Source organism: Callorhinchus milii, unplaced genomic scaffold (assembly GCF_018977255.1).
Source record: "Callorhinchus milii isolate IMCB2004 unplaced genomic scaffold, IMCB_Cmil_1.0 Scaffold8, whole genome shotgun sequence".
Taxonomy (NCBI): Eukaryota; Metazoa; Chordata; class Chondrichthyes; order Chimaeriformes; family Callorhinchidae; genus Callorhinchus; species Callorhinchus milii.
In genome coordinates, this window is record NW_024704749.1 from 11,199,861 (window position 1) to 11,210,866 (window position 11,006).

General features: G+C 53.2%; 1 protein-coding gene across 1 annotated transcript; it reads right to left on the bottom strand.

Annotated features, from left to right (window-relative positions):
• Nucleotides 1-231: 231 nt before the first annotated feature.
• hps4 (HPS4 biogenesis of lysosomal organelles complex 3 subunit 2) lies at nt 232-9,499 on the bottom strand. Its single transcript, XM_042337732.1, has 13 exons — nt 8,585-9,499; nt 7,944-8,034; nt 7,219-7,362; nt 6,622-6,729; nt 5,994-6,110; nt 5,571-5,665; nt 5,354-5,426; nt 4,577-4,595; nt 3,711-3,810; nt 2,322-3,282; nt 1,947-2,079; nt 1,344-1,452; nt 232-1,200 (listed from the first exon to the last, which is right to left on the bottom strand). Exons 1-13 carry the CDS (start codon nt 8,623-8,625, stop codon nt 1,029-1,031), a joined length of 2,163 nt encoding a protein of 720 aa, XP_042193666.1. The 5' UTR covers nt 8,626-9,499; the 3' UTR covers nt 232-1,028.
• Nucleotides 9,500-11,006: the final 1,507 nt, after the last annotated feature.

An 11,006-nucleotide genomic window follows, 5' to 3' on the forward strand; every position in this document is an offset into this window, starting at 1 on the left:
GTGCCTACCCACAGCTTAATGTTCTCTCTCTCTCAACTCCCATTTATATTCTTATCCAGTCACTCGCTCCGCGGCTGTTGTGGTTCTGGACGTTGCTGTGTGCAAACTGTCGGCTGTGTTTCGCCCACAAAATACGCCGTTCCCACTTGACCAATATATCCTGAGAGGAGCTTCGAGACGACTCGACAATGCGATAAGGGGCTGTATCAGAGGTAAGACTGAGAGCACAGCAGAAGTTATCCAGTTTATTTCAAATTTAAATAAGGACAGTGAACAGCGACGTCGGGTTTATTTTCCTAAAGTAAAAGGATGCACGAGTCCCGTGGAGTGTGAGGTAACCTGGAGACAACAGAGTGGGTTTTACTGTACAAAACTCCCAGTGTTATTAAATACTTTACAGTGAATGTGACAACTTTGTACAGCATTCGCGCCCCACCAAAAAAACAACATTTAAACATCTTGTAATTTAAAAGATTAGCGACGATATGCACCGTCTAACCGGCCTTTCTACAGGGTTTTCACAAAATCCTTTTCCCCTCCCGCCCCATGTTGTTTTTCTACAGTGTGGGCAGAGAGATTGCGAGGGCTTGAACCCACAAACTTCTGCCTGAAGAGGCGAGGCGAGAGCGATAGCGCTGAGCCAGGCCGACACACTGTGGTGTCCCTGTAGTGCTCATCTCCCTTGTGCCCTCCGCTCCACCATCGGTGGCCGGACTTTGAGCCACTGCACTCCGAACACTCTGGAACTCCCTCCCTCTATCCTCCTCCGCCTCGCCACCCCCCTCCTTCCCCATCTTCAGGAAGACCTCCCTCTTCGGCCGTACCTATGGTCACCTCCTCCCCCCGGCTCTGCCACGGTCGAGCACTCTGGGAGGGACGCTGCCCTGCCTGAGGGACGCGGTGTAAATGCCAGTTGTATTGTGTTGTCCTTGAGCTGAGCTCCAGACAGCTCGGACTGACCACTTTGTGTTGCTGGGGGAGTGACGGGGGGAGAGAGAGAGAGAGAGAGAGACAGACATGCTCCCGGCTCAGAGCAGATTGACTCCGTGTTTCAGTAGCTTCTGTTTGGCTTTCCCGGGTAAAGTGAAGATGCTGTCGTGAGGGTTGGGAACGCCAGAGTTCCGGACGGGAGCTCCCAGCTGCTGGAAGTGAGTCTCCTGGGCCGGGCTGCGGCAGCTGTAGACCGCGGTGAGGGTGTTCCTGGCGGGAGAAAGGATATTGGAACAAACCGGGGATTCTCCGTACAACAACAACAACAATTTACACAACGCCCCACAAACTTCTGAGGCCACAGAGAGAGAGAGAGCGCTACCCACTGAGCCAGACTGACACACAGAGCTTACCGGACAGACATCTCGTGGATGGTGGGGCTGCGGGTCAGGTCAGTGTGCATCAAGCCGGCGGCTCTAACAAAGTGGCTGTCCTGTGTGCCCAGGGTCGGGGGCAGATGAGCTGTGGGGGGGGGGGGGAGGACGAGTGTTAGAAGCCAATAAACCGCGCGGTTACAGCCGGGGAGGACAGGCAAAGCGTGGTACGGGATCCAGCTCAGCGAGTGCGTGCTGGGGTTCAGACTCCGCACAAACCTGCCATGGGTTTGGGATGATAATAATAATAATAATGACCATCCTTACATTTGATACCGGGCCCTTATCACGTTGTTGAGACGGCTCAATGGGCCGCGCAGGATATATTGTAAAGTGTAGTGACTGTGGGCGAAATGCGGCAGACGGCCCATTACGCCCAGAGACGTCCCCACAAACAGTCGTGGATTGAGTGAGCAAATTAGTATAACGTTTACATTTTTTTCGTTCTCTGAAGGGTTTATTACCCCCGGGGAAAACAGTCTGCCAATCGCCTAACAACTGGGTTCCTACTCAACCTGTTCATATACGGCTTTCTCCCTCTCCCAACCCCCCCCCCCCACACACACACACACACACACTTACCTGTCAGTACGTGCTGCACACAGTCGTAATGAGCAAAGTTACAGCTGGGTTTGGTGGCCGGGACCTTTGCTCTGGGCAAGGTCTCGCTCAGATGGACTTCCAGACCGTTCAGAGACGCCAAGGTGCTGTGATACTGGGGAGGAGAGGGTTTAAAAAAAAAACAATAACATTATCTCCCAACTCGCTGTTCGAATGACTGTTGTTGAGGGGAAACGATAGGGAGGGAGAGAGAGTCTCGCTTCTCTTTTCCAACAGAGAGTGTGAGTGATGGAGCCGGACTGACGACTTTTGCCCCAAACTGGATCTAATTAGCGCTTTCACTGCCCCCAATGCCTCAAACCCCAGCAGACAGACCTCTCGGCTTTGGTTACTCACAACATCCTCAATGGCGTTCTGGTCAAATCCAAACCCATCTTCGGCGAGGAGAGCGATCACCAGCTCCTTCACCGTGTGGACGTACAGAGCCATCTCCACCAGCAGGGGGCGTTGGCTGGCCTCTTCCGCGCTGGGAGACCCCAGGGTCCTGGCCCGTTCCACTGCTTCCTCACCTTCCTCTTCCTCCGCCCTGAATCCCGCTGCTCGTCCAGAATCCTTCAGGCCTGCGTCTGAAGCCCTGAGGAACTCCAGGGGGTCAACCGACCCACAGCCCACCTTCTCCGGAGACGCCGGGCCGGGTAACGGTGCCATGTCCATGTACTCCTTGGCCATTGATGAATTCCCATCTCCAGGCCGGCCAATCCCCACCCGGACGTCCCTCTTCCCGCAGAGACCGGACTCCACTGACGTCCTCTCTGGGAGGGCAGTGGGCCAGGCTGCGGTGAGGCCATCGCTGGACCTGGCTGGGCTGTAATCAGCGGCATTTTCACACCCTGACTCGGAGGCGACCCTCAGGCTGTCTGTGTTCCCTCGGCCTCTGTCCAGGCCACGATCACGATCGTCGCTTCCCGTCACCTCCCTGTACACGTCAAGCCTTGCCTTGTCCAACTGGGCTGAAGGTTTGAACTCTGAAGCAGGAAACGCCGGTCGGCTTTTCTCCTGGATGGAATAATAATAATCCCTCCATTTGATATCACAGTCCGTGTGGACCGGAGAGAGCCCGGGGTCGTGGGCTGAGGGGGTCAGTGTCTCGCAGCTCTGGGAAAGGTCGCTGACGGTGACTTGGTGTGTTTCTTGGTCGCCGGGATTCAGGTACGGGGTTTCGAACGGACCACAGGTGTTCTCGCCCCCCGGGGAGTGCCAGACCTCACAGTCCAGGGTGTCTGACAGCGTCCTGGAGAGATAAGGAGGCCTCGCCATCTTGTCCGTGTTCAATTCCGGCTCTGGAGAGGCTGGGACCCTGCAGAGGGAAGAAACCCAGGCTTTAATCATCCTCATTCCCATAGCTCAGTGGGTAGAGCCCTCGCCTCGCAAGCGAGAGGACCTGGGTTCGATTCCCGGCCAGGTCAGGGCGAAACTTTAGGTAAGTTTCTTTGCTCAACACACGCGTCTCTGTTTACCAGCAGTGAGTGAGTAGCAACCCAGTTGTTAGTCGATTGGCGGATTGCTTTGCAGGAGTAATAATCCCTCCAAAACAAATGTGATCAATCCACTACTGTTTGTGGGGGACGCTGCTGTGCGCAATTTGCTGCCGAGTTTTGCCCACAAGATACACAGTCACTTCACTTTACACTGTATCCCGTGAAGAGCTTTGCGACGTCTCGACAACGTGATGAGGCGCCGTATCAAATTCAGGGATTATTATTATGAAGGTGTAAAGTGTCTCACCCCTGTGCCCACTCGAAGGGGAACCTCCGTAGACTCACAGCCTCGTCTTCGGTAACAAAGACGGTCAGAATCGCCACGTTTTGAGGCAACAAGACTTCCTCTGTGTCAAAGAGATGGTCAGGTTAACACACACACACACAGTCACTACACCTCACAGTAATCCCTGCAAAGGCCTTTGACATGTACTGACCCATCTCAAACCCATCACTGTGCCCAGGACATATGTTCTTCTATGTTACTCCACCAGGGGGCGCACTTCCACTGGACAGACCTGGTCTGTAAGTTCTCTCCCAGCAGAGGGTTAAGGAACCCACTGGCTGTAGGGCTCCATCTAATGGTGTGATGATTCTCTGGGGATTTAGTCGGGTGGGTGTCTGACACGCGCGGAAACCCATCACCGTTGCTTAAGAGTCTCTCAACCCAACTGAGAACTCCAGGCCTCCCACCTGCACATGGAAATCCCGGAGAGAGATTGTTGGAATGGAATGCGCTCTCTCTCCCTGGAGAGACGCATCCTGTTTACCTAATTCCGGAGAGTATTAGGCGCAGGTTGGTGAGAGCCTCCCTGGGGGGGAGCCCAGAGTATGCGTTGTGGGGTAACTGCTGGGGTCTAACCAGCTAAAACCATATAGATTGATTGAGACCACTATCTGGCCAGCTTTGGTGTCCAACTGGGATCACCCTACTCTGTAGGGCTTTGACTTGAAAGGCCTCGGTCTGATAAGGAAAATTTCTATTTGTACAGATTACTAACCAGATTGTGTGAGCATCATTTGTCTGGCACTGCACATCTGTGCAAACAAATGTCGGGTAGAGTTGGAGCCTTAAAACATTCCAGAGGAGGAGGAGGAGGAGAGGAACCTTACCTGAGCTTCTGCTGGGACCCTGGAAATAAAGACAATGAGAGAATTTAAACAGACAATATTTGTGCCCAAAGTTACTGACAAAGAGCAGGTCGAGACAACACCACAACAAAGCAGGAACCCCGGCTGGTGTTCGAAAAGAGCTTCGGAGGGTATCAACCCAGGTGTATTGTAATAATAATAATCCTCGCATTCGATACAGCACCTTATCACGTCGCTGAGACGTCTCAAAGCGCTTCACAGGATACACTGTGAAGTGCAGTGACTATTTTGTGGGCGAAACGCGGCAGCCAATTGCGCACAGCCACGTCCCCACAAACAGTCGTGGATTCAGTGACCAAATTATTGTTGCTATTTATCTTTTGGTAGGCAGGGGCGGGAAGGAGAGTGACCGAAGGCACGGTCGAAGAGGAGGTTTTTGAGACAGGTCTTGAAGGGGGCGAGGGAAGGGGCGAAGCGGTGGGACTGCGGGGTGGAGTTCCAGAGGGTGGGTGGGGGGCAGAGTGGCTGAAGGCCCGCCCGGCAATGGTGGGGGCGAACGAGGCGGGGGACGTGAAGCAGACCGGAGCCTGCTGGGCGGAGGGAGTGAGCGGGATGGTAGGGGGTTAGGAGGTGGCAGAGGTTCGGGGAGAGCAAGGCCATGGAGGGCTTTGAAGGCGAGGACCAGGATCTTGAACTGTATCCTCTGTGTGATGGGAAGCCGGTGGAGTCGGGCGAGGATGGGGGTGATAGGGTTGCGGAGGCTGGTGCGGGAGAGGACACGGGCTGCAGAGGGCTCACCTGAACGCTGGCTCCAGGCTGGTAAGCCAGCACTTTGGCTGTTAGCACAGGTGGCAGCTGAGTGCTGACAATTCTGTAAAATAGAGTACAGTTTAGTCCGCTCTACACGTCACCGTCTATTGAGAGATTATTTAAACAACAACACGCACTTGATACGCTGCCCTGGAGGTGGGGAAGTGTCTCAAAGCATCGCTGAGCGAGTAAAATAGGGACTTACAGGTTCGAGTAAAGGATGCAGCCGGCCAGCACATGAGGGCAGCGCTGACAGGTCTGTAATATGAGAGCAGCCTTCAGCAACAAGAGCGGGTCCACCTGTTTGGGAGACAGAGCAAACACTTCCTAATAATAATAATAATAATAATAATTGTGGCATTTGATACAGCGCCTGATCACGTCGTTGAGACGTCTCAAAGCGCTCCACTGTAAAGCGAATTGATTGCATAATTTGTGGGCGAAAGAGAGAGAGGGGGAGAGAGTGCATTTACATACCAGACACGTGTAAATGTCGTGTGTGTGTGTGTGTGTGTAGCTCTCAGTCTGGTTTGGGGGTGGGGAGGGGTCTCTTAAACGTGACAATGGGGTTTGTGTGGGTGTCGGACACGCGGCGGATCATTATTACAAGGTGTCAGTGAAGGTTTACTTTGGTCCTGTCCAGGTTCCAGAGAGCGTTGAATATCTTGTGCAGCTCACAGGGGTGTTGCTGGATGTGAGCTGTGTAAAGGTCCCACTGACGCCCCAGTACTTCCTGCCGCTCGGTCTGAAGGTGGGAAAGCAAGAGACAATAATAACAACAATAATAACTAATAATAACAATAACAACAATAATAAATAACAATTAACAACAATAATAAGAATGACAGCAATAATAATAACAATAATAAACAACAGTAATAATAATATAACAACAACAATCATAACAATAATAATCACAATGATAACAACAAGAAGCAGCAGCAACAACAAGAACAGTTTGCATTTATTTCGGGCCCTTCACAAGGAGCAGCGTCTCTGAGCGCTGATCACAGACAGGGATCAGTTATTAGAAGCTTTGTTTCGGGAGGGTTGGAAGCTCCTTCATTCAACGTCAGAAACGACTGGGAACAACGTCCTGGACTGTATTCCTGACCACGTTCACCGTCCCTCTCACCTCATCAATCCCGATTCCCTCCGTGTAAATACGGTTATTTTTTTTTACCCAATTTACAAAGGAAGGTAACTGAGGCCAGAGATGCCACATCACAGGCAAAACATATCGTGTCGCTCGTCACCTGGTAAATATGTTGAATGGACCCGTTGTAAAATGTGAAGACACCGATAAGTTGGTCCAGAAAACATCTGCAGCTCACGTCCGGGATATCCATCGTACACCCGAGAGCCTGAAACAGCACAGAGAACAGACACTTGACTTAAATAACACCCGTTCAGCCTGGCCCCAGCTTCCTGCTCGTCCCTCGCGCCCTCCGCCCCCACCATCGGAGGTCGCGCATTCAGCCACTACGTCCCGGATCCCTGGAACACTCCCCATCACTCCCTCCGCCTTGACCCCACCTTTCAATTCCCGCCCGAAAACCTTCCTGTTCGACCGCGCTTACGGTCACCTCTTCCCCACCGGCTCGGAGTCAGGCTCCGCCACTGTTAAGCTCTGAGTCGCTGCCCTGCCCGGTGGGCGCTGTACAAGTGCAAGTTGTTGTTGTTGTTTATGTCGGCCCAGAGTTCAGCTGTGGGTTCGGGTGTCTCACCCGAACGTCAGTGCTCTCTGCCCCCCTTGTCCTGCGCTGCGCTGGGCTGGGCTGGAGCGTCAGCCTGGACCGTGTGAGTTCAGGGTCTCAGGAGGAGGTCGGGTTGGGTGGTGCTGTCGTACGTACCCAAAGGAAGTTCCTGTCTGAACGCACAGCGAATTTCAGCTTCCTGAGCCGGATGAGGGTCGGGGGGGATCCGGCAATGTCGGTGAAACAGCAAATCACCCCCGCGATTTGTCCAATGAGAAACTCTTGCAGATCAGAAGGCGTCTACACCCCAACCCCCAAAAACACAGACACGTACACACAGAGACATGCACGCACACAGACACACACACACACACACAAACAGACAGAGAGGTCAAAGATGTGCTTCCGAAAATCTCAGCCATCAATCGTGCAGACAGCCAGCGCACGCAGACACACACACACACACATACAATACGGTTTGGCCGCGTGCAATTGGTTGCCGCATCTCACCCAAGCAATGCGTGTCCGTGCGGGTCAGACGCCCGGCTGACCAAAAAGAAACCGTGTGCAAACAGGGAATTTAATTATATAATGATGTCAAATACAGGAGCTTATGTGTAACTCGGGCTCTTAACTTTTGGCTCTGCAATTACTCTCGTACGAAAGACAGAGTGTGGGGCGAAACCGTAACAATAATAATAATCTGGCATTTGATACAGCGCCTTATCACGTCTTCGAGACGTCTCAAAGCGCTTCACAGGATAATACTGTAAAGTGCATTGACTGTATATTTTGTGGGTGAAACACGGTAGTCAATTGCACCCAACAGCGTCCCCACAAACAGTACTATTATTATATTATTGTTATAATTCTGGTCACACCTGGGAGGGGAAGAAGTAATAGATGCCAGCTCTGGTTGGGTCGCCCTCTTCTCTCACTTTCGAGCAGTCATAGAGAAAGAAATATATACACCTGGAGGAAAATCACACACCCATCCACCACCATATTATTATCATTATTATTATTAATAACCTTTGCATTTGGTATAGCAAGTTTCACGTCATCAAAGCACTTCGCAAAATATATTATTAGAGTGGAGTGACTGTATATTTTGTGGGTGAAACGTGGCAGCCAATTTGCGCACAGCAGCACAGCACAAACAGTCGTGGATTGAGTGACCTATTAGTACCCTCGGAAATCGATCCGCCACTCGACTAACAACCGGGTTCCTACTGACCGCTGGTAAACACAGGCGTGTGTGTGTGTGGAGTGAGGAAACTTGCCTAAGGTTTCAGGAATCGAACCCGGGTCCTCTCGCTTGCGAGGCGAGCGATCTAACCACGACCCTACAGGTCTCTATGAATTATTGTTATGACAGTATCTGTTGGCGGGGACATCACTGCGTGCAAACCGGCAGCCGGTTCCGCCTGAGAGACTTCCCGCGAAATCCTTGAGTTTTCCTCCCGACGTGAAAGCGTTCTGTGATCGACATTAACGATGAGTTATTCTTTTGATCGCTCACCAGTCTGGGGCTCGCTGCTGTCGACTCGCCTGGCTTGCCATCGATCCAACCCTCCTCGAAAGGGAACGTGGGATCAGGGAGTTGTTGTCACTTGACAAACATCTCACTAACCTGCAACGATTCTCCCTATAGTGCGGAAAGCACTGGTAATGGGGAGGGGGGCCGGGGAGGGAGAGAGACACTGAACTAAAATGTCCAGTTGCTGTTTCAGTCGTTCCCTAACTCTCTCGCCACGTAATACAAGAGCAAATTGTTTGTGTGAATTGAGGATTATACTGTATTCCATTTAAACCTCAGGATAAATAGGAAGCACTTTGTTTTAAACTATGTAGATTATATATATTAAAAAGCCAAATTTTGCTCTCCTGTCTCCCCCCCCCCTCCCCCCGAAATTAAACCACGGTTTAACGATTGATCTGAGCTGTTTTTTTCCGACGCGGGTTTAAAGGTTATAAATGAAGGGGTGTAACCCCCTCATTCAATCCTCCGACCAAACGAGGAAGTAGGAAGATATGATACGTCTCTCTCCTTAAAGTTTCTGGGCTGATGTGATCTGATTCAAGCGCTCTGGGACTCTGCCCTGCGTGAGGGGCGCGAGATAAATGCAAGTTGTTGTTGTTGTTGTTGTTGTTGATGATCCATTCCCGAACTGAGTAGCCACCGGTGATGGGGTGATCGCTCTTTCTCTCATGCCCATGGACACAGGGGGTGGGGGGGCTTTTCAAATCGCCTTCAGTACTGACACACCATCACACACACCACTCACTCACTCATTCACTCACTCTCTGACAGATCTCTCTCACTATCTCTCTCACTCGCTTTCTCTCTCTTAAAAATCCTTCCTTTTTGTCTTAACATGAAAGCCTTCCTCCCTCCGCGCCCACACACTCGCTCACAAGCCCCAGGGCAGCTCGGAAGTAAATTCTCTCCCAAAGCGGAAGGATTACCCCGAGTCGGCTTTTGCGAACTTAATTTGCAGCCAATAATCTGCACGTTAACCAGTTGTGGGCCGGCCTGGTGTCAGTGCTCCTACATTTAACCCTTCGCCTGCACTCAGCTCTCAAGCTTTGCATTTGGCTTCTGCGTTTGCGGAGGCGAAGGAGCGAAGTTCGGGGGACTGGACCGGATCCGTCTCTGGCGCGTGAATCCCCGTCAAGCGCTTTGAGACGTGCGGCGGACCTGAAGTGGTTGGCGGGGAGTGGGGGGCGGGGGGGGCGGGGATCGGTGGGGGAGAGGTGGGGGGGGGAACGGCACCAAATCCAAGCGAGAGGTGTTTCTCAATAAATTGGCCGTTGATAATCAGCACCGTGTCAACGTCTCCCCACTGGGGGGAGGACCGGGGGGGAGGGCGGGGGGTGGGGGGGGAGGGGGGGTGGGGGGGAGAGGGGGGGGGGGGGAGAGGGGGGTGGGGGTCGGGGTGGGAGGGGGGGCATTGGGTCAACACCACATTATTATTATTGATATCGATATCGATATTGGTGTTACTATTAGATGAAGATGATGATGATGAAGATGATGATGATGAAGATGATGATGGTGAAGATGGTGATGATGAAGATGTTGATGATGAAGATGATGGTGATGGTGATGAAGATGATGAAGATGATGGTGATGATGATGAAGATGTTGATGATGAAGATGATGGTGATGATGATGAAGATGGTGATGATGAAGATGATGTGATGATGAAGATGTTGATGATGAAGATGGTGGTGATGAAGATGATGATGATGGTGATGATGATGAAGATGGTGAAGGGGGAGGAGCAGCATCTGGTCCACAGCTCCGCCCCCGGACACACCCACAGCCCTACGTCACACACTCAGCCCCGCCCAGAGCCCGGAGCCCCGCCCACTGTATAAGATGGCGGCGGAGAGCGAAGTGCTGGTCAGTGAGAGAGACACAGAGGGGGAGTGGGTGAGGGGGGGGTCTGTGTGAGGGGGGAGTGTGGTGGGGGGGGAGTGTGAAGGGGGGGAGTAGGGGGGGAGGGTGTGTGTGAGGGAGAGTGTGTGTGGGGGAGGGGGAGTGTGTGTGGGGGTGGGGGGGAGTGTGTGTGGGGGGGGGGAGTGTGTGTGGGGGTGGGGGGAGTGTGTGGGGGGGGTGGGGGGAGTGTGTGTGAGGGGGGGGTGGGGGTGGGGTGGGGGGGGGAGTGTGTGTGGGGGAGGGGGAGTGTGTGGGGGGGTGGGGGGTGTGTGAGGGGGGGGGGTGTGGGGTGGGGTGGGGGGGGGAGTGTGTGTGGGGGAGGGGGAGTGTGTGGGGGGTGGGGGAGTGTGTGGGGGGTGGGGGGGAGTGTGTGTGGGGGGGAGGGGGAGTGTGTGGGGGGGGTGGGGAGTGTGTGAGGGGGGGGTGGGTGGGGGGTGTGTGGGGGGGGGGGGAGTGTGGGGGGGGGGAGTGTGGGTGGGGGGGGTGGGGGGGTGGGGGT

Bases quoted from the DNA above. Each gene is read 5' to 3' on its own strand.
- hps4 (XM_042337732.1), bottom strand. From the start codon at position 8,625: ATGGCAAGCCAGGCGAGTCGACAGCAGCGAGCCCCAGACTG. The intron at 8,035-8,584 runs GTGAGCGATCAA...ATTTTCCTCCAG, and splicing joins CAGCAGCGAGCCCCAGACTG to GTGTATATATTTCTTTCTCT. The intron at 6,730-7,218 runs GTACGTACGACA...GTGCTGTTTCAG, and splicing joins CAGACAGGAACTTCCTTTGG to GCTCTCGGGTGTACGATGGA.